Consider the following 23,960-nt stretch of genomic DNA (forward strand, 5'->3'; position numbering starts at 1 on the left):
CTTGTGCTCCCTTGCTTGAAAGGAAAAGCAACCACAACATCTGCCATCACCTCTCATTTATTGGCTTCTCCTGGTTCCATTTTGCCCTTCTCATTTATCTCCCCCATTCGCTTTTCCTTTCCCTTTTTGTAGGGAAAAGAGGCTCATTCCCCTTTCTGTCCAGGGATCTCAGAGAAATCTCTCTCCCTTCACAAGGGAGGGAAAATGTACATCAGCTCGCTGGGTTGTATCCAGTTGTGTCCTTCCACTCATGGAAGGCTCTTTGCTCCAGTAGAGGCTTCTGTGAACAGAGGGGGGAGGGAAGCAATTTTCACAAATTCTGTTTCTCCTGCAGCCCCCTCCCCCCCCATGCCATCTCACACATTGTTCCAAAGGGTCTTCCAACCCTACGGAGCAGATGTGGGGGACGTGGGGGCAGAGAGCTGTAGAGGGAAGGGGAAATAAGTGAAAATCACCTCCTCCCACCTCATGTTCACAGAAGCCTCCACTAGATTGAAGGGCCTTCCATGAATGGAGGGACACAAATGAATACAACCCATGATTTTAGTATTGTTGCTGCAGATGAGGACAAGTAGCTTTCCATCTGGCCCATTCCAGCTTTCCTGGTATATAAGAGAGGATGCTTAGCAGAAAGCATGTGTGTTTTCTCATATTGGTTATAGCAGCAGGAATAGGGATGCTTAATGAATTCAATCTTTGCGATACAAATTGACCTGATCTGTACCTTCTGGACTAATAGATGGATCAAAGCGTAGCTATACATCAAATTTCACACTTCTCCAGATGTTGCAACTCAATGTAATGCAATGCAATTCTCAGCTGAAAAACCATGTGAAAATGCATTTTAAAAATTAGCATTGTGAGAGGTTATATTGTATGTCTAAAAATGCATATTTTGAGAACTTGATTTCTTTTGCACTGATTTTTTTTTAAAAATCACAGATCAATGCAGAAACAGGGTGGAACAGACTTGCAGGTGAATACATGTGGAAATGAAATGGACCAGGATTAGAAATGGACTGATCCATCCATCCCTAAATGGGAGTTGCACCTACTGGAAACCATCACATTTGTTGTAAACTGGATGGTGACTATTCTGCCTCTGATAATTCAACCCAGAAACTAAAGGAGTAGCTCCGCATGTCAGAAATTTAGATATTTATAAACAGAAAGAGATTCAGGAGGTAGAACTCTTTTCCTAGTGGGGGCAGTCTCTTGGGGTGGGGAAAGGAATTTTGGTGCTCCCAGCTCTAATTAATTAAGCTGTCTTCTACAAAGAATCTCTGTGTATTAAATTGTAAGAAAAAGCTCAGCAGGGAGATAATTATAGCTGGGGATTATAATGGTGCGGTAAACAGCAAAACTTATAGGCCTAAGAAGAGGCAGACCAACACAGGATCCTTTCCTTTAGAACAGGGACAGGGAATCAGTGGCCCTCCAGATGTTGTTGGACTGCAACTTCCATCACCCCTCACCAATAGCTATGCTGGCTAGGGCTGATGGGAGTTGCAGTCAAACAACATCTGGAGGAACATGTTCACCACCCCTGCATTAGAAGTTGAGGGGGATGCAGACCTTCTCATTAATAGCCATGTGCAGATATATTCATCTGATTAGGAGCATAATCCTGTGTATGGAAAAAAAAAAGTCCTGCAACTCCCAGCATTCCCCAGCCAGCCTTGTTTAAACATGCATAGGATTGCATCCGAAGAGAGATTATTTATTTTCTAATAATTATGAATCTTACTCTAGGACAGGTCTATTAGTGATTTCATCTAACTTGACAGACGGAGCTTGTATGCAGATCACAATCCAATATCACTTATTATCAATTTAGGAAAGGGCTTAGAGTCTCATTTGTTTTAAAATAATTACTAAGTGCAGGAAGAATCAGTCAGAACTACTTGTGAAAGAGCTTTAACTAATTCTTTCAAAATTAATTTCCTGGATGGTACTAGTTACATAACATTCTGGGAAATGAGTAAAACATATATTTGACAGAAATTTATCTCTATTTTCCTTTATAAAGAGAAGAACTAAGTAGATACAAGACATTAAAAAGAAAGAGAGATAAGAGCAAATGCATTAAGTTTTTGAAGAGATTAAAATTTCATCAAATGAGTGGTAGCAAGAAAAATGTTGAAACAAAAAGAAACATCCAAGAAGCATCCTTTCCCACCCTTGTGCCCTCCAGATGTAAAGAGCTCTCATTATCTACAGCCAGCATGGCCAATGGTCAGGAATGCTGAGAACTGTAGTCAAAAATATCTGGAGGGCACCATATTAAGGAAGGCTGCTATATAGGAAGCAATGCTGTTGTCTTTTTAGATGAGTAACAAACCTGGTAAGCTACTGACATGTACACTGAACAGAAAACAGGAAAAGGGAATAGTCTTAAGAGTACCTTTTTTTAAAAAGGAGGGACAATGTTGTTTTCAACACAGAAGTGTTATTGAAAGAATTCAGGAAGTATTACAGTGGACTATTCTCTGACAAACCAAACCATGTATGTAACCTTGCTTCAGAAATTTAAGCTGTCCAAGAGTAATGAGCTCTTTTTGTTGCTGCTATTTTGTGGGGCAGACCAATAGAAAAGACAGAAGTGATTAAGGCTGAAATCCAATGTATACACACCTGGGAGTAAGCTCCATTGAATTCAGTGTCATCTGAGTAGACATGCATAGGATTTTACTGTGAAGCAGTTAACAGGCCCAAGTTTGGAAAATCACCAGGCCCAGATGGCTTTCCACTTTAACTTTGCAAGGTATTTGTGCAAGTTGTGATAGCTCTACTAAATGGAACAATGCATTTAATGGATATGTCCCTAGGTCATAGAATGAAAGCAGAACTATAGTTATAAGATTCCCTTTTTAATTTACTCATACCAACCAATCTTGCTCCTGAATTATGGATACAATTTTTTTGCTACTTTTATTGTCTAGGAGACTGGACCGTGTCTTGCATTAATTCAAGGAGACCAACATGGTTTTGTTCAGAATCCAAATCTGACTTACAATATTAGCAATAAGATCTATGTTATAGACTGTATTAATTTGTGGGGCGAGGGGAGAGAATATGTTACTTATTTATTCTGATAAAGCTTATGATCAAATTGAATGGTCCTATTTATTTCAAGTCCCACACTCCTCTGGTTTTAATGTAGCTTTTACTTAATGTATAAACTTGATTTATTCAGGTCCCAATGCTAGATTCATGATCAATGACATTTTCCTTATGAAAATAATTGAGACAAAGCAGGGCTGCTCTTTTCTGTTTAACCTTTAATTGATTAACTTGCATTTGCAGTTGGAGAGAACCCTAGGATAAGAGCACTAAAACTTATTTATTTATTTATTATTTCCTGCCTTATAGGGCCAAGCCCAAAGCAGTTTCCACAATGAACATAAAATATGAAATCATGACATTTAATGTAGAATCAAATCACCATAAAATCTGTAAGTCTGTGGTGTCAGAGTCATCAAGATGGCCACTGTCACAAAAAGAATAAAGGTCTCTATGTCTTTTTGAACTATTTTACTGTGTAAAGTCTTGTTCAAAAGATATCTCCATAAGCTACAAAACATGTCCTTATTACTTGTGTTGAAATTCTTCTTTAGCTCAATTTTAAGGCAAAAACGTTTTGCACTGCAGTCACTATTTTTACAGGTATTGTGAATCTTGACTGCTTAATTCAGACAGTTTGTGTCTTGGGTCCTTGCTTTCCGAATAAGTTGACATTTAATAAACTGAATGAATACATCCAGAGATACTGTTTTTTATGCTAAGGAATGTGGGATGGACCAAGTATAATCCTGTGAGTTCTCATACATAATAAGACATATAGGATAATATTTTATTTTAGGAAAAAAATGAGTTTGATCCAGTGGTGCCCTTCTGAAAATGGAAGTCTTTCCATTCACATAAGGGGCTTGGATCTAGCAGAATAAAAACAGCAATAAAAACCAACAATAAAAGCTTTTATTGTTGGTTTTTATTGCATTTTTATTGTGTTTGTATTTTTATCACTTTTAATATCGTAATGGTTCTATGCGTTTTATTGCTGTAAGCCACCTTGGGAGGGCTTCTGCCCTGAAAAGCAGCCAAGAAATATTTTGAATAAATAAGTAAATATTGGGCTGGCGCAGAGTGGTAGGTGGCAGTATTGCAACCGAAACTCTCCCCCCAACCTGAGTTCGATCCCAGCGGAAGCTGGTTTTCAGGTAGCCGGCTCAGGTTGACTCAGCCCTCCATCTTTCTGAGGTCGGTAAAATGAGGACCCAGCTTGCTGGGGGAAAGGTAGTCATGACTGGGGAAGGCAATGGCAAACCACCCCACTATACAGTCTGCTAGGAAAATGCCAAGGAAAAACGACGTCCCTCTAGGGGTCAGTAGTGACTCGGTGCTTGCACAAGAGGGACCTTTCCTTTTTCCTTTATACTGTAGTTTTTATCATGCTGGCTTTATAGTGCTTTTATATTTTTATTGTGTCAATTTTATATTGCATTTTATGTTAGGGCTTTGAATTTTATTCTATTTTTAAATTGTAAACCTAGAGAATTTGTTTTATAGTATAATAATAATAATAATAATATACTCCCATAGTCTCTGTAATCTCTGTGATGTAGAGTGTCTTTTATCAGTTTAGGCTGGTATCCCAGCTATGATTCTCTCTGGCAATGGAAAACTCTGGTAACCTTATGTTTGGACTACTGTAATCATTGTACATGGGGCTCCCTGTGAAGACTGTTCAGAAACTAAAGCTGGTGCAAAATACAGCAGCAAGAGTTTTTACCAGGACTAGACAGTTTGAACATATCATGTCATTCCTACCTCTCTTGCACTGGCTCCCAGTTCATTTCCAAGCCCAGTTTAAAGGGCTGGTTTCATCCTATAAAGATCTTCACAGCTTGGAACCTTGGTATCTGATGGAATGCCTCTTCCCATATGTATCTACCCATATCCTAAGGTCATCTACAGAGGCCCTTCTCCTCGTGTCCTCTCATTCTGAAGCTCAGAAGGTGGCTACTAGAAAGAGGGCTTCATCAGTAGTATCCTTCCAGTTATGGAACACTGTCCCCAGGGAAAATGTGCTTGGCACTAACATTGTTTTCCTTCTATCGCCGAGTTAAGACCTTTTTGTTCTCCCGGCCTTCAAAGATCATTACTATTTGAATCTTTGTATATATTGATGGTTTTTAACTCCTGTTTCTTGTTTTTTTTCTCTTCATTTTTACAGTATTTTTATCATGCTGGCTTTGTACTGCTTTATAATTTTATTGTGTTGGTTTTATATTGTATTGTATTGTTAGAGTTTTATATTTTGTTCTGTTTTCTTCTATTTTTAAATTGAATGATGCCTAGAGAATTTGTTTTATACTCTGATAACAATCATCATCATCACCACCACTAACATCATCATCATTTCCCATAGCCTCTTTCTTATTAGATCCAAATCTTAATGAAGATAGATGTTTAGGAGTATTTCACCACTGAACATCTCACAGCATTGCCCAGTATAAGATAAAATGGATCCAAGATGGTCAAGTATGTTCATATTCAGAACTCTAAGAAGAGGTGGGAGAATCTGACTCTCACAATTCAAATACTTCCAGGGTAAACATATCCTACCTGCCTGAAGGAGAACTTGGGCCAGGTTCTTGTTTTGAACTAAGAACCTCTACTAAACTGAGGAAGGCTACAGCTAGCAGGCTGAATACACTCCTCTTACATTTGTTCAGTTTATATGACCATAACTCATCTGCATAGGTCTATTAACTTGGTTATATGCTGAAATATCTGAACTCAGTAAGTAGTCTTTCATCCAAACCTAGCATATACTCTGAAGCTTGAGTTTCGGTTATGATGGTGGCACTAACAACAATAAAATAATAATGAAATAATGGGTAGCAATGAAATAATTTAGCTGTAGCCACACTGTGGCTGCGTATACGGTTATGTAGATAGTATATAGAGAACAATTAACTTTACAACTTAATTAGAACTGATTTGTGTGTGCTTTTAAGTTATAGCTTTCCACTAATAATAAAGCTTTTTCTTAATTTATTTACTTTATTGGATCCAGTAACAGTGGAGGTGGCACTTGGGGCTGCAGAAGGAGGAGGGAATCAGTGAATATTGCCTGCTCCCCCACCCCACCCCTTTCAGTCATTGGGAGTATCCTGATTAGAATTCTACTCAGAGATGCTCGAGCTGGCAGAATAAAAACTCTGAATCTTGAATTAGGATTGTTCCATCATTATTGTTATAATTGCTATTGTTATTTTATTGTTGTTATAGCCATCATAACTGAAACTCCAGCTTCAGGGTGTATGTTAGCTTTAGATGAGAGACTACTTACTGAGTTTAGATTTTTCTGTATCTGTGAACTTGGTTTTTTACCACCCTGTCTGAAGGTATTGATCCTGTGCTTAATGTAAAATAGCTCTAAACTTGTAAATAGATTATATGCCTGTACAAATATTCCTAGGGCAGTATAAAATGAGACCCAAACACTAAATTAAATTATGTTGAACTAGTGTAAGAGACCTCTACCACAAGTCCAATAGTGTTAGCTGGTGCAATGGGATACCCCAGAAAGCCTGTTGCAACAGCTAACGCTATTGGCAGTGCGCTAAAGGTCTCTTAAATTAGCACAGCATAAGTTATGTTAGCTCTTGTATTGCATTGCATACTGCCCCTACATTCCCATGCTCACAATTTCCAAAACTGGAACTCACAAGTCTCTACTTGATCTGTCATGGAAATCAGCATTCTGACCTCAGCTGCAGCAAGCTTCCTTTCAGATTTTATTTGCGTTGTGTTTATTCCCCAAGTAGCAGAATCTGTAAGAAGAACTTTAAAAATCCCCACTGCTTCCATAGTTGGAAGCATTCTCATAACATGGTTTGTTGTTATAAGAATGAGCAGTATTGAGCCTTGGGCTCATGCACAAGGGATGGAGATTAGAAACTTCTGATTTTATTGTTGACTGTTTCATCTGAATGAAAAGGATTGTGCCATGGTTTGAGGGCAAGTGGAAGCTTTTGATCTCTTCCCTTTGCTTGCAATCATCCATTTGATTTTGGATGAGAGGGCCGACCTGGTATGTATTACTGAGACCTGGGTGGGGGAACTGGAAGGGGTTAATCTCTCCCAGCTATGCCCTCCTGGGTACTTGGTGCAGCACCAGCACCAGCTTGAGGGTCAGGGAGGATGGATTGCTGTGGTTTATAGGAGTACAATCTCCCTCTCTAGGCTTCCTCTTCATTTGAGTGTGGATCTTGAGTACCTTGTGTTGGGTACCGAGGACACATTAGGGATTCTGCTGGTATACCACCCAACCCACTGCCCATCAGACTCCCTTCCTGAGCTGATGGAGGTGGTCTCGGATTTGGTGTTGAGGACCCCTAGGATTATGGTTCTGGGGGATCTCAACTTCCATGCTGAGGCTGCTGTATCTGGGGTGGCTCAGGACTTTATGGCCACCATGACAACTGTGGGGCTGTCTCAACATGTTATCGGCCCAATGCATGTAAAAGGTCACATACTTGATCTGGTTTTCTTGACTGGACAGGAGGATGGTGATCTGAAAGTGGGGGAATGAACATCTATTCCTTTGTCATGGTCAGATCACTTCCTCTCAGCGGCCTTTCCTCTATGCAAGGGTGGCGGACTTATTAAAATGGTCCATCCTCAGAGGGTAATGGATTCCAATGGATTCCAGAGGGCACTGGGGGATTTTCCTGCTGGTATGGCTGGTGCTCCTGTCGAAGCCCAGGTCGCTCTGTGGAATGCAGAGATGACTCGGGTAGTCAACACGATTGCACCCAAGCTGTCAAGGGTCTCTCTCAGTCTAATCCAGTGGCCAAGTCCAGACACAGACAAAGGGATTATTTTCAAAGCTTTATTCCTCTTTTACAACTTAACAACTCTACTGTTAGCAACTAGATATGAGCAGCAGAGTACCTATGCCCTAAGTTGGAACAGTTGGTCCCCGTTTGAAGGAGAATCACTGGCAGACCCTGAACTTATGGGCTAGGGAGAGTCCCTCCCCTTTTCCCTTGGATCCTCTGGGTGCAACCGTTGTTGGCATGCCAACCGGGCACTACGCCTCCTTTCCGCGCCCTCCATTTGGTGCCGCTCCCTGCATCGGCATTGCACATCCAGCAAGTCTGCTTCCCGTGCTCTCTCACTCCCGGGACTGCTATCTATGCTAGGAATGCCGGTGGGAGGAATCTCTGTCAGCTGTTGGCCCTGGGAAGGATGAGCGTGCTCCTCTCCCAGGAGCGGCTCCTCTTCCTCAGAATCAGAACTACTCTGGGATTCTATGGGCTCAGTGTCCACCCTGACACAAGCACCCTCTCCCTCTGAGCAGAGCCCAGCCAGCTCTTTGGTATACACCCAAGCTGAGGACAGTGAAGCAAGGGGGGAGACAGCTAGAACACAGGTGGTGAGTCTGACCAAACAGTTTAGAACTCATTATCGAGCCCACTCTGTGGTGGTGAGGGGGGCAAAGAGACAGTTCTTTTCCACCAGCATTCCATCTTCTCAGTGCCATCCAGCAGAGTGGTTCACTCTTTTCTGAGTGGTTCATGGCCTGCTACATTCTGGGTCAGGGAGAGAAACGATAGAACTCAGTAGCATGCTGTGATTACTTTGCACAGCACTTTGACAATAATTCACTCAGATTCATCACGAACTGGAACCACAATTAATGCAGTTCCATTAGTAAAGGCATCCAGAGCACTGTCTGGTCCAGTTTTGTAGGATGAGTTTCAGTTATTGAGGCCTGAAGATACAGACAACGTCCTTAGCCAAGTCCAGTTGACCACCTGTGTGCTCGACCCTTGCTCTTTGTGGCTTATCATATCGAACAAGGAAGGGATATCTGGCTGGGTTCAGGAGGTTGTAAATTCCTCCTTGAGAGAGGGAGTGGTGCTGGCCTCTTTAAAAGAGGTGGTAATGAGGCCACTCCTGAAAAGCCTAACCTGGACCCGGAGGACGTTAACAGGTATAGGCCAGTGGTTAACATACAATTTCTGGGCAAGATACTTGAACAGGTGGTTTCAGGACAACTCCAGGCACTCTTGAAAGAAACGGATTATCTAGATCTATTTCAATCGGGCTTCAGGCCTGGTTTTGGAATGGAAACTGCCTTGGCCACCCTCTGGGATGACCTTTGCTGGGAGAGGGACAGGGGAGTGTTACTCTGTTGATTCTCTTAGAACCCTCAGCAGCTTTTGATACCATCAACCATGGTATCCTTCTGGATAGGTTGTCTCAGCTGGGAGTTGGAGGCATTGCACTGCAGTGGTTCTGTTCCTTCTTGGATGGCTGATTCCAGAAGGTGGTGCTGGGGGATTATTGCTCTGTGCCTTGGCAACTTTGCCATGGGGTTCCACAGGGCTCTATTTTATCCTCCATGCTGTTTAACGTCTACATGAAACTGCTGTGGGAGGTCATTCGGAGGTGTGGGCTGAGGTATCTTCAATATGCGGATGACACCCAGCTATACCTCTCTTTTTCATCAAATCCAGGTGAGGCAGTGGCTGTTCTGAATCACTGCCTGGCCACAGTAATTGACTAGATGAGGGCCAGTAAACTGAGATTCAATCCAGACAAGACGGAGGTACTGTTAGTGGGTGGTTCTGTTAGTGGGTGGTTTGTTTGCCCAACTAGGTGATGTTCAACCTGTTCTGGAGGGGATTACACTCCCTCTATAGGATCAGGTTCATAGTTTGGGGGTGCTCTTGGACCTAGAACTGTCACTTGAGGCACAGGTGAACTCAGTGGCATTGAGCACTTTTCAGCAGTTTAGGCTGATATACCAACTACGCCCTTATCTGGACAGAAATAGCCTAGCTACAGTTATTCATGCTCTGATAACCTCTCATCTGGATTACTGCAATGCATTATACGTGGGGCTGCCTTTGAAAACGGTCCGGAAACTTCAGCTGGTGCAAAACAGGGCAGCAAGATTGTTAACGAGGACTGGCCAACGAGCTCATATTACGCTAGTACTTCCCCAGCTGCACTGGCTGCCAGTCCCTTTCCAGGCCCGATTCAAAGTGCTGGTATTAACATTCAAAGCCCTAAACGGCTTGGGGCCAGGTTACCTGAAGGATCACCCCTTCCCATATGTACCTGCCTGGACCCTAAGATCATTTTCAGGGGTTCTTCTCCAGGAGCCCCTGCCAAAAGAGGTAAGGCAGGTGGCTACCAGGAAAAGGGCATTTTCTGCTGTGGCACCCCAGTTGTGGAAGTTGTACTCTTTTCTGGTACCAGGTGAAGACCCTTTTATTATCCCATGCATTTTTAGCATTTTAACATTTCAGTTCAGTTGTCTTAAATCTGCTGTTGTATTTTAAATATCTGTACTGCTGCTAGTTTTACTCTGGTTGTATTTTTATTCTGTAGTTTTAATCTATTATATTTTATATTGTATTTTCTGTTGTATTTTTGTGGTTTTAATTTTGGGAACCACCCAGAGAGCCTCGACTATTGGGTGGTATAAAAATAAATGAAGGAAGGAAGGAGAGGTAAGAATGCAGAAATTCAGTCAAGATTCTCCAAACCATGTTCTGGAGGATTGTCTGAATATGACCTGTGTTTTGGCCATAGGAAACCAAATGTGTTAAAGGGTAACGAAAACAGTTTAATAGGATAATTCAGAAATGGAAGATGCTGTACAGCCATTCTTTGCTTTTTACAAAATTTCTAGCCTATGCTTGATCTTAGGGCTCAAGATGGTAAATGATAATTTGCTACCAAAAATGGAAGTCAGACATCTTGACTGGCTCCCAGTCCATTTCCAGGCCAACTTTTGACCTTTTAGAGGATAGCCTATTTTGATACGCTGAATCGTGGGAGAAGTGGCATATCAGAGAGAGAATAATACAGTCACCAGGATGATTTCTGCAAAATAGATGTTTTGAGAAAACAAGTAAACATAAGGGGAGCTCAAGATCATTGAATGGAGAATATTCAATATTTTCATGAGATGTCCTAGCCTTTCAGTTGGTCTCAAGTTATTTAGGAGGACCTGTCAAATCTTAGACCATCTATCCTGCCTGATTTTTTAAATTATAAGTTCTTCTTTGAGGTCTCTGTGCATCACACATATGGGCTCTGCGCCTATGGCGAGACTCAATTCGGGAAACTTCTAAAGCTGATAAAGTTTTGGTGGAAACCCTCACCCACTGTCCCATCATGCATGTCCGAAGGGGTTCCTGCCTATTCCCTCAGTTCTTCTTTGACCACCAACTGTGGCACCTCATTGTGATTTTCGTCCGTTTTTGGACTGCGTTTTTGGCAAATTTGCCAGCTGAGGTTTTATTCTATCTATAACTTCTTCTATAGTTCTTCATTCTTTACATTTTATTTTTATTTGGTGTTAATTTCTTCTTGTCGGAGAGAGCGATCCATGGATCGCGCGTTATCTGCCTCTGGGCGTATGACCTTGAAAGCACCCTTTTGGAAGTGCTTGCAGTGTGGGAGTAAGTTGCCACCTTCAGATAGGCACTCCTTCTGTCTTGGTTGCCTCGGAGAGGGGCACGTCGTGGAGACCTGCTCATTCTGCCAAGGTTTTTCTAAACAAGCCCATAGAAATCGGGCCAACAGGCTGCAAGCAGAACTTTGGAAACGGGCGTTGGCTGCTATCGAAACCCTTAAAACTATGATGCTGCAACCCTCCACCTCGGGGAAAGCGTCTCACAGAGGAAAGGTGACAAAAAAAGCACAGCCTCCCGTTTCTCCCTCTGTGCCAGCTCTAACCACAGGCAGGATGGAGAAGCCCCTTACTCTGGGGAGATCTCCAACGCTATCTACAGTGACAAAGTTGTCAAAAAAGGCTCGAAGGCCTAAGACCATGGTGCCAGAGAAAGAGAAGAAAAAGGAGAGAGACGAGAGAAAGTCGAATATGAAGCGTTCAGGAGTCGTATATGAAGCGTTCAGGTTCAGTACAGAGGGTCAATGTTGCATAAGTAGCCTCGATGTATGAGGGTGAAATCCGGGATTCCACTCCACCACATGAGAGACAGCAAGACACCACCTTACCTCCTTACTTACCTCGACACTGGGACTCACCCGATTCTAGAGGTTCATACTATCCTCGGGATTATAGGCTGGACTCGGTTGTGTACCTCGTCATCGATCTCGTTCACCAATGTCGGATTGGGAGAGACGCTCGGAGTGGTCACTCCCTCCCAGACCTACTTATTACTGAGATGATTGGAGACACAGACAAGACAACCACTTCTATCCCTATATGAACATGGATGCTTGTCGCCCTAGATCCATCCCGACAGCGACTTTATTGCATCCCCCAGCAGAAGCAATGCCTCAGGCTCGACGCTTAGAAGTCTCTGCTTCACTTCAGCAAATGCCGCTGCCATTACCACCAAGGCAGGTGCAGCTTTCAACCATCCCACAGGATGCCCTTTCAGCACTTTCTGACAGGCAGAAGGAGGAGGTTCCCTCTTGACCAGGAACATCACCACATTCTGCTACCAATGACTATCAGTTGGATTCTGCCTCATACTCCTCTATTGCACAATCCATTTCTTCTCCGGATGGAGCAGTAAGATCGCAGGACCCAATTTCACCTTCGGAAGATTTCGGCCATTTCTCCAAACAAATTTTGAGAATGGCGCAATCCTTAGGGATAGAAACGCAACAACTTGTGGAATGTCTGAAGGACCTGGTATTTGAGGTGGTTAATGTTGAGATAGTGGTGTCAACCTGACCGTACCGAAGGGGAGGAGGGTATCGAACTCAATCCTGTATCCTTTGCTGATTATTGACAGAACCCAAGAATCTGATGTGATTTGTGCCCACCGTGAGAGAAACTGAGAGAGACGAGTCCCAAATTTTTGAGGAGTGGTCAGTGAATGGAGGCAATTTGTGCCCAGTTCAAAGATTATTCTTGCTGCCCAGATTGGACTTCTGATGAGTGGAGCCCAATTTTGATGGTGGATAATGTCTCCTCAAGACAGAGAGATTTGTTGTTGTCTGTGGGACCGATCTCCCTGTTGCCTCTGTTGTTGAAAAGCAGGCTGACGAAACCAGCGTCGAGGCCTGAATGAAGTTGGGGCTTGAGCAAGTCCCATTTTCTTGGCCGTGGCCTTTGCCTTTTGGACCAAGTCCATAGCATCATCCGTGCATGTAAATAAATGGGCACTGTCAAATGGAAGATCTTCAATACGTGATCTGTCTTCTTGAGGCAAACCCGCTGAACTGAGCCAAGCAGAAGCTAAGCAAGGGTCAGCCCTGGTTAGTACTTGGATGGGATCAGGCATCCTGCACTGAGCAGGGGGTTGGACTTGATAGTCTTGTAGGCCCCTTCCAACCCTATGATTCTGTGTCTATGTCTCCAAAGGGCGACTGCACTGATCATGGCCTTAGCTCTGCAATCTGACTGGTGGCCTGCAGTGTTGATCTGCTGTTTTGCCACACGAGTCGCTTCCGCTTGGAACACTCTTGCTAATTCTCTCTGGTCATCAGGTAAATGGTTGCAGAGTGATCCCATATTGTCCCACATGAACAATTGGTACCTTGCCATTTGAGGCCTAATTTGAGGCCTAACACTGCCAATGAGTAAATCCTGCGGCCCATGAGGTCCAATCTGCGTCCCTCCTTATCCACTGGAGCAGAGTGTTGCTTGTGTGAATGGCTTTGAGCCAACTCAACAATGACTGAGTTAGGGCGCGGATGAGTGAACAGAAATTCAGCATCCTTTTTCAGCACTCTATACATGCTTTCCAATCTTTTTGAAGTGGGTGTCATAGATGCTAGGCCCTTCCACAATTGTTTCACAGTTGCAATAACGCTGGAAGGAAGGGGATGGCGACTAGCATCAAAGTCTCAACATTAACCACATCAAATACACATTGACCGACCACTCCTCAAAAATTTGGGATTCGTCTCTCTCAGTTTCTCTCACGGTGGGTGCAAATCACATCAGATTCTTGGGTTCTGCCAATAATCAGCAAAGGATACAGGATTGAGTTTGATACCCTCCCTCCCTTTGGTACAGTCAGGTCGACACCACCATCGGATGTCTTGGAAGCAGAGGTAGCGTTGCCACTGGAGAAGGGTGTGATCCATCGTGTATCACCTCATCAACGCCTCCAAGGTTTTTATTCCTGATATTTTGCAGTACTGAAAAGGGACAGAGGGCTATGCCCGATTCTGGATCTACGGGACATAAATTCCTTCCTTACACCAAGGAAATTCCATATGACCAGACACTGGTTCGCATCTGTCGACCTCAGAGAAGCGTATTTTCACATTGCGATTACAAAATTGAGTCAATGCTACCTTTGTTTTATCGACGGGACACAAGCATACCAGTTCTGCGTCCTCCCCTTTGGCCTCTCCACAGCACAGAGAGTCTTTACGAAGTGCATGGTGGTGGTTTGCGCTCACCTTCGATTGCAAGGGGTGACTCTTTTTCCTTACATCGATGATTGGCTCATAGTGGCACCCTCGCAACGAAACCGTCTCCATTCTGTGTCCCTCACCTGCAATCTCCTAGCTGCCCTTGGTCTCTACATAAATTTTCAGAAGTCTTCTCTGAACCCAACCCAAACCATTCAGTTCATAGGCGCGGTTTTGGACTCCAGTCTAGGTCGCACGTTTCTCCCAAGGAACCGGGCAGACGCACTCGTGGCCTTGGCAGCATTCTTCGTTTGGATATTTGGTGGTGGATCCCCTTCACTCATCTCCTCCCAGGAGTGCCTTTTCATCGAGCATCACCTTCCAGGCTGCTCACAATGGACGCCTCCCTACGGGGGTGGGGTGCACATTGCAGATCCCTCAAGGTGCAGGGCCTTTGGACTGCATCAGAGAAAGACAAGTATATCAATTATCTTGAGCTGCTCTCAGTCCAGAGAGCGCTGACAGCCTTCAAAGTTGATGTTTTTGGCAGGGTTGTACAGATCACATCCAACAACACAACCGTGGTTTATTATTTGAACAAGCAAGGGGGAACGAAATCCCCTCCTTTAGTCAGACTTACACTGAACCTCCTTGATTGGTGCATTGTGAGGGGAATCTCCCTGATAGGGATACACGTAGCAGGATCTGACAACGTTCTGGTCGATATGCTCAGTCAGTCATATCGGGCATCGCACGAGTGGCAACTCCATTCCGAAGTACTACAGATTCTATTCAGTCAGTGGGCAGTCCCCTAAATAGATCTGTTTGTGACAGAGGACAACAAAGTATCCTGGACTTATTGCAGCAGAGCAGGCATAGATCACGCCTCGTTGGGGGACGCTTTCCTCCTGATATGGAGCCAGGGATACTTTTTCCTGTTTCCACCATTTCTTCTACTAACACAGGTGTTGTCAAAGATTTTGGATGACAACACAGACTGCATAATTATTACACCGTGGTGGTTGAGACAGGGATGGTTCGCCCCATTGCTCCGTTGCTGTCGGGGGCAGTATCTCCGGCTCTTGATGAAAGCATATCTCCTGTCCCAGCGAAATGGTTGCATTCAACATCCCAATCTCCGAACACTGAAACTGACAGCATGGAGGCTCCAAACCTGCAGGATCTCTCACACATTTCGGAACCGATCCAGACAATCTTAGAGGCGGCTAGGAAGCCAGCCACCAGACATTCTTATGCCCATAAGTGGGGAAAATGTTCAGCATTTGTGATTTCAAGAGGGTTGGACCCTGTTACTTGTTCCGTTTCCAATATTTTACAGTTCTTGTTCTCCTTATTTGAAAAGGGCCTCAAGTTCTCATCTATTAAAGTGTACTTGGAGGCTATTTCTGCATTGCATGCTCTTATACAGAGGTTTACCATTTTCTCACACCCTCATGTTCAACGGTTTCTCCGTGGAGTACGGAATCTCCGACCTCCGGTAAAAACTCCTATTCTGAGTTGGAGTTTGTCAGTAATCCTTCAGGCTTTGACAGTTCAAAGCCTCTCACTAAAATCGACCTTCGTCTTTTATCTTGGAAGGTGGCCTTTTTAGTAGCGATCACTTCAGCCCGTCGGGCTAGTAAGTTAGCGACTCTTAGGGTGGATGATCCTTATATGGTCTTCCATAGAGATAAAGTTGTACTCTGCCCAGGTGTGCAATTTTTGCCAAAGGTGGTTTCAGCGTTTCATGTCAACCATGACATCATTCTGCTTGCCTTTTTTCCATCCCCAACTTCAGAGCTGGCGTCGAGACTGCATGCTTTGGATGTGAGGCGGGCATTGGCTTTCAGTAATTCTAGAACAGAAGTTTTTTGCAAATCTCCAAGACTTTTTGTCTGCTATGGGGGAAGAAAAAAGGGTCTCCCATTGTCAGCTCAAAGACTAGCCTCCTGTGTTACACAGACTATTTCCCTTGCCTATGAACTGGCAAACCTGGATTTTGGTAGAGTGAAGACACACTCTACAAGGGCTATGACAATATCGACAGCATTTGATAGGGGCATCTCCATTCCAGAATTGTGCCATGCTGCCACTTGGTCAACCCCATCTACGTTCGTATGGCATTATCGTTTGGATGTGAGGTCCCGAGCCAACTGCTCTTCTGGTCGTGCTGTTCTCTCATCTGTATTGTGTTAGGACACTGACCCACTTCCAGTAGGTGAGCTTGTTACTCACCCGTATGTGTGATGCACAGAGACCATGAAGAAGAAGGACAGGTTGCTTACCTGTAACTGTGGTTCTTCGAGTGGTCATCTGTGCATTCACGCAACCCACCCACTGTCCCCACTGTGAAAGATTCATGCTGTGATCTTTGTCTGATACCAAAATGATGCTTCATTCAGTTTTCTTCGGTTTCGAGGACACATGGGGTCTCATCGAACTGAGGGAATAGGTGAGAACCCCTCCGGACATGTGCGATGGGACAGTCAGGGAGGGTTCCCGCCAAAACTTTCTCAGCTTTAGAAGTTTCCTGAATCGAGGCTCTGTGCAGGCGTGAGCCCATATGTGTGATACACAGAGACCACAAAGAAGAACCACAGTCGCAGGTAAGCAACCTGTCCTTATGTTTTCCAATATCACTGTTTTTTGTTCCATAATTGCTCTTGGATATACAAATCCCTATGTTTCAAACAGCATTCTTTCCCCCCAGTTTGAACTGAACTGAATTGAATTATTTTAATAAATTATAAAAAGAAACCTTTTGTTTGAAATTCAACAAAACAAATTGAGATAACTGTAGGCTCTGACTGTGGTCTCTAACTTGAATCGGGCAATTATTTTCTGGTCTGAAATAGTATTTCTCACATTTATAATCAAAAGGTTATTTCAACATGTATTATAGTTTTATGGGCAGTGGTCACTTGTGTAGTCAAATTATCACCTCAGCACCACTGTGTTTGCACAAATGCCATGGGTATCCTCAGGAAGAAAAGCAATGGCAATCAATATGGTGAGAGTATTTTAGGGATTTATTGATAGATTAATGTGTTTTGAGTTTAACTTCAAGTACACATTGCCCACAGCTGACTAAGATGAAGTTGGCAGTTACTGATAACTGTAGGCAATTATGGATGTGGTATTTTGCCAGCACAAGAGACTGCATGCAGATCTCAGTTTAACAGAAGCATGTGCACCTTCCAGGGGTAAAATGTATTTTCCACACCCTGTGTTGCTTACCAGCCATTGCTGTGCAAATATTCAGAGTAGATTAGATCCATGGCTTCATTTTATTATTTCTAAAGGAATCTGTCTGGTGTACTAAGGCCCTAATGAAATATATATGCTACCTCCAATCCAAATCCCCTTGAAAACAGCTCCACATAAGGTGGTAGCTGTGTTAAGCTGTGCTTCTGTCAGCAAGCTGAGCGCTGTGGGTTTCTGACATGGTACTCAATTGCTAGCAGGTTTCTCTCATTGCACCTCATTTGCATCTGGGACATCAATTAGCATGTTTGTTGAGACTAATTGAATGAAACTCAATCATAGCTCTTAATTGCTTGACTATGTGAAAAGAAATCACATTAATGCAGCTAATTAAGTGTATGGCAATAGATGCAACATAATTAGGAGCGGAATGTAAAAAATAAGAGATGGCAAAGGTGCGAGAGCCATGGGGTGCAGGGAATTCAGATGCTCAGCTACCTTGATATTGCCACATTTGGGGAGGGGACTGTCCCTGCTGTGGTGCTTTTTTTAATGCTACTGAATTATGAACATGGAAAACTTGAGAAGCAAAATGTAAATGGATTTGCAATTACTACTTTTTCAAGCTGTTGAGGGGAAGAAGATAGCACTTCTGGGGTGGGCCACTGTTGAGTGGGCTCTGGGGACTTGTTAAGTGCTGTTTAAAAGTACTTGGCTTTGAATTACCCTCGTGTCTTGTTAAAGGTTCTTCCCCCCACCCCCACCCTCAATTTTCTGCGATCAGCATTTTCTACAGCTAACATCTAGTAGGGGAGTTTTCTGTGTAACATTTGCATATCAAAATCAGGCTTGCCGTCTTCTCTTTAACATAGCATATTCCAGATGACAGGGTCATCTTCATCTTTTTCTAATGTGATCATAAGATAAATCATTGTTCTGAAGCAGCTATGTTTCTTTGTAATGCACACTTTTATTTTTCCAGGATAACAAGATTTGAGATGAGAGAGCATTGAGATGTTGCTTGAAGGAAATGCAGCACTCTACTGTTTTTCTCATTTGTGAAACAGTTACTGTTATTTACTTTATATACAGTGAAAGGGACTCTTACCTTAAATGGCATTAAAACATTTTATCAGATGTTTAATACAATGATTTTACTTCATCATGATTTCAATGAAAAACAGTATTGTCATACTCCCCCCACCCCCTTCTGTTAATGGATTACATATATACAAGACATATATACAATACAAGAGCCAGCGTGGTGTAGTGGCGAGAGTGCTGGACTAGGAGCTGGGAGATCCGGGTTCTAGTCCCCACTCAGCCATGGAAACTCACTGGGTGACTTTGGGCCAGTCACAGACTCAGCCCAACCCACCTCACAGGGTTGTTGTTGTGAGGATAAAATGGAGAGGAGGAGGATCATGTAAGCCGCCTTGGGTTCCTTGCAAGAGGAAAAAAGGCGGGGTATAAATGCAATAAATAAATAAATAAGATGCCATGCTGTATTGTACTTGGGAGAAGTAGGGATTTTTTAAAAAGTGATACTAATACACTGTTTAAAAGTTAGGATAGTTATTTGGAAATCTTTAATTTCATTTACATTGAATATTTCATTAATATTTACTGATTTTAGCTTATAGGAGCTCATGAACAATACATTTTGAATTCTTAAACTCTTGCTCTTTGCTCAAGTTGAGGCATGGATGTTTAGCAAGAATGTCCATGGAAATCAGATTATCAAGTCTAGTTTTTGAACTGTGCCTAATCTCCTTCCTCTCCCCCAATAATAACTTCTAAAAAATTAATACAGGCACACCATGATTTTCATTCAAAAGTAGCTTCCTTAACACTTGCATTGTCAAGCTTAATAGTACAGTGTTCTTTAAAAATTTAGATACACAAACATGAATTGATATCTCATCAGAGTGGCTTTGTCCTTTATTATAGATCTAATTCTGGTCTAATTCTTCCATTCCTGGTACGCTTTTACACCCTATATATAATGCCTGTTGAAAAGTAGGCATGTTGTATTCAGCATGACTGCCACATTGATGGGGATATACATATTCCTCTCTTTCCATATCACCTTAAACAAAGGTGCTTTATTGTGGGATATATTACATGATTGAGAGTATTTCATTTTGGGCACAGACCCCTTGGGCAAATGGAACTAGCCATGTGGCCCATTTTGAACTCAGCCATACTGTTCTGACACTGTATTTTTTATATTTTTCCACACTCCCTGGGGAAAAAATATTTTTGTTCTTCTGATGCAGGACTATATGCAGAATGTTCATGGAAAAGAAATTGATCTTCTGAGAACCACAGTTAAAGTTCCGGGGAAGAGGCCACCTCGAGCCACATCAGCATGTGCACCCATCTCTAGTCCGAAAACAAATGGCTTGTCCAAGGACATGAGCAGCCTACATATCTCACCAAATTCAGGTAAGATAAATACATTTAAAATGGCATGAACCGAGTGGGCTTTACCATTGCTTCCATTTTTAATTTTAATGAATAAACTAAAATACCAAAAAGGCTATTTGATATATTCCCACACTATATACCTCTGTGTGAGTATAGTAATTGTCTTGTGAGGAAACACCATAAAGATAAAAAAATTGGCATGCCACTGATTAAGGTTCTTCTAGGTGTAACATGAATGAATATATTGCTACTTTGACCTAGTTTTCAGTGAGTTACTTAAGCTGCAATCTATACATACTTACCTGGGAGTAAGTCCTTGGGCTTACTTGGGGCTTACTTCTGAATAGACCTGCATAGCATTGCTCTGTAAAGCTGCAATTCTACACACACTTACTTGGGAGTAAGTTCCATTTAACTCAGTGTGACCTATGTCTGTGGCCTGCATAGGATTGGGCTATAAGTCTGTCTGGGCTGTACCACTTCAGACTGCAGGTTTGAGGCTCCCATGATGAAGTACTACTCCATACAGAAAATCCCATTAGATTCAGTGAGAAGGGTTCTAATCTAGCCATCCCTCACACATCTAGTTTTCTATTTAAGGGTGGGGGGATTGTTTGGAGGCGCATTCCATCATGTGAGCCCCTACCTGCAGTCTGAAATGGTACAGCCCAGATGCTGTTTTATTACATCAATGAGAATTGGGTAGCCCACAAAGTGTGCTGACTGGTACAGAATGCAGCAGTGCTAAGGCTTGATTTACAGTACAATGACAAATGTGCTTTTGAGCAAACAGTGATGGGGTGGCTAATAGGTAAATGTTCCATTTGTGAATGTTTCTCAAAATACAAGTGTGAAAAACTGGTATGTACGCACTTCCAACCCTGCGAGCTAGGGTAGGCTGTAAGTCACCTTTTGTCTATACTCCTCAGAGGTAGCAGCACTATCACTTGTGTTTTTTAATATCCCTTAACCTGGCTGTTTCCACTTATATGTAGAGAAGGATAGAACACTTTTTCAGAGTGCTGTTTTAAATTCCTTGATGACCAGGTTAGTCTTCATGCAAGCAGTCCAGTGCATGAGTGACTAGGCAAGAAGAACTAAATCAACTGCAATGTCCAGTGCAGTATATGTATTAAAGAAACAAGCAGAGAGAAGTTCAAACCAAGCAAAGAGAAGTTATTTAATCACTTGCTTTTCAGAAATAAAATGAACAGAACAATTAGCTAAATGAGTTTATCAGGATCCTAAGCATAACACACTAAAACAGTTTTCAAGTAGGGGGAGGGATGAGGCTTCACCCTTTGCCTGCCAGCCAGCTGGAGACAGAGGTTTTTTATTTTTTTTTTACAGCCAAAGGTATTCCTCTGGTGGTGGTCTGGGGGGTGGGGGTGGGGAGATCTGATGAGGTGCCAGAGGGGGACATTCAAACTGACAGTCCCTGGGGGGACCTGCTCATGTGTCAGGGAGGGAGGTGAATGAGAATAGTCAGCCTGGAACATGTAGAGATGCAAATGTTGGTGTCTATGCTGCTTCGTCATGTTCTTTGTTCAGTGAGTTCCAGAAATGTCGGAGTGAGTTCCAGAAAAGTCGGGAGGGAGGCTGGGTTCACCACAACAAGTTACATAGAATTCTGTGTTTCACACAGAAGGTCCAATATGTACACGAGTGTTTTGCATTAAAAGTAGAGATGTTACGATTCCACTTGTTTACTGGTATTGGCAGCATCATATTCTTCTTTCAGAGGCTCTGGAACTGGAATTAGTTGTTATGTACTCAAAGATGCTTTGGAGCCAAACTAATTAGGACATCTAGCTGAATATAGTAAACAGTCTGTATATCTTTTTCATGAATATCACAAACTCAAAAAAGAATGGGTAGACAAGTTAATCTTACTCAGGAGGAGGTTGCATAGGATTGAATCTCAAGAATTTAACAAATCTTGGACATGGGAGAAGGACTGGTCCAGGTAATGGAGAGAAGAGAAGAAGTCTGAAATGAAGAAAAAGAGGAGAACTGCACAGGGCCAGGATCTACAGAGGTGAGGAGTTGCATACTGAATCACTCACATCAGGGGGGACTGGGTAATGGAGAACCACCGGAGGCAATATACCTAAGAGCCTTGGCAACTTACTCATTGGTTTGACTGAAATGTCCCCAGTCTTGCCGTTCTAGGAATGAAGTTGCTGGGTAGATGGGGCATATCACACTGCCTCAATCTATTTGAGTGCATGTGATTTATGCTTCTGTGCCTCTGACCAACTCACTCGTTCTAAACAATGGCTACTGTTACCAACGATTAAATGGGCTTATGTTCTAGGCTTTACAAAAAGATGAATGTACATTTGTGCTACTCCTAGGTATTGTGAATATAAAAGAGAATAGTCACAAATGCTCTTCAAATACACTTTTTGGGGGATACTTTATCTTTGCATGTGTCCAAGAGGAGCCCAAGTCTTTGGGCCTTGCTGAGCTCTGAAGCATTCCTAGTTACAACCTAGGCTATAAAATCTGTCCGATTTTTGCCTCTCACAATGGTAGAAGAAGTTAGTTATTCCTCACACAGTGATAAAGGAGTACAGTTGCATTTCACCAGAAAGAAAATGTTGTCTAGTGCTGTTTAATTTGGCTTTGATACATGATAATGGGTGTTTCAGTGTGTGTGTGTCTGCATACAACATCACACATACACAAATGCATTCAGAACATTTCAAAGCCTTTTTATAACTGTAACTGGCCATGTATGTGTTTTTGTAGCTCTGGAACAAAAGGTCTCCTGTGATGCTGTACTGGCCCCAGGAGTGTAGCCATGTCATTTGTAGTGTTAGAGGGGCCTAGAGATCCATAATGCTTGCTTGAGTTCATTATTGTTGCAATTCCCTTGCTAGTAAGCCTCTGAACATGTGCAGATGAGTCAAAAGGCCGACAACAGCCTTCTAAGAACATTCCTTGCCAATGAGGAGAATGTCTTATCACTGATGTGCCTGAGAAGCAGAGTTTGTTTACCTTAAAGCGACAGGGGGCTGTGCTGAGAACCTAGTGCTGTTAGTCCATGCTGGGAATGCACGCTAGGGGGCGCTTGCTGCTGTTATGCTGCCTATTGCTCACATGTAATAACATAACATAACATGCTGACATAAGACCCATTGTACCCCATGGCTCGTGGTTCAGAGAAGCTGTCTGATCCAACCATTGGGTATGCCTGTGTGCTGTAAGTTACCCAATAAAGTACTCCTTGTAAGTAAACCTTTGAGTCTGATGTATCACTATCTTGGCACTTCTAAATTAGAAGTTCAGAGTCTGCTGCAGGGGCGATACATTTGGCGCAGTGAGCAGGATGCCAAAAATGCTGCAAAGTTGAGATTCAAAGGGAAGGAGGATCGTGTTAAACCGACTCCCAGACTGTCCACAATTGAAGCTATGGGGTCCAGCCGCAAAGCAATTGGCGGTCCTGAGTGGCCTGATTGCATGGCCAGAGGTCGAAGAGGACTGCACATCAGTGGGCCTGGAAACTGCATTAGAATCTCTGCAGCTGGAGTGGTCAGCTAAAGAGAAGCAGCATGCAGGACCTCTAGCATGGTTATTGCTGACAGCTTTAGGAGCTGTCAGGCGGAAGGAGTTGGAATGGAGAGAGGAAACAGCAGAACAGCCCAAGGACGAGCTGAGAAAAGAGCAAGATCTGATGCTGTTAATTAGAGAAATGTTGCAGGACAGCATGGCCTCTAACGAGGCGTGGGAGCATGAAGCCGAAGGAGTAGCCGCTAGACTGATACGCCAAGTGCAGAAGAAGAATTGCCCACGGCGTCCCGAAGGGTGCAACCTCATCACCTTGCCTGATTGGGATGAAATCTCTAAGAAGTGGAAACTGAAAATGAAGACCCAGAAGGTGAAGACGCAGAACGGAGTAAAGTTGAAGAATCAGCCCCTAGGGCATGGGCCAGACCCCTCTTAGA

General features: G+C 43.1%; 1 protein-coding gene and 1 pseudogene across 3 annotated transcripts in view; both read left to right on the forward strand.

The window, feature by feature from the left end:
• The window catches only part of AGAP1 (ArfGAP with GTPase domain, ankyrin repeat and PH domain 1), a 544,363-nt gene that overhangs the window by 280,756 nt on the left and 239,647 nt on the right, over positions 1 to 23,960 (forward strand). For all 3 annotated transcript variants that reach the window (XM_084820148.1, XM_084820158.1, XM_084820167.1), the window contains one exon: positions 19,860 to 20,028. In XM_084820148.1, the coding sequence (XP_084676274.1) occupies positions 19,860 to 20,028 (169 nt within the window). The remainder of the gene's footprint in view (positions 1 to 19,859; positions 20,029 to 23,960) is intronic.
• Positions 14,042 to 19,853, forward strand: LOC146358792 (uncharacterized; annotated as a pseudogene).

The sequence above is a fragment of the Heloderma suspectum genome, chromosome 1 (assembly GCF_057233095.1).
Source record: "Heloderma suspectum isolate Gila_16-S chromosome 1, 16-S_ref, whole genome shotgun sequence".
Taxonomy (NCBI): domain Eukaryota; kingdom Metazoa; phylum Chordata; class Lepidosauria; order Squamata; family Helodermatidae; genus Heloderma; species Heloderma suspectum.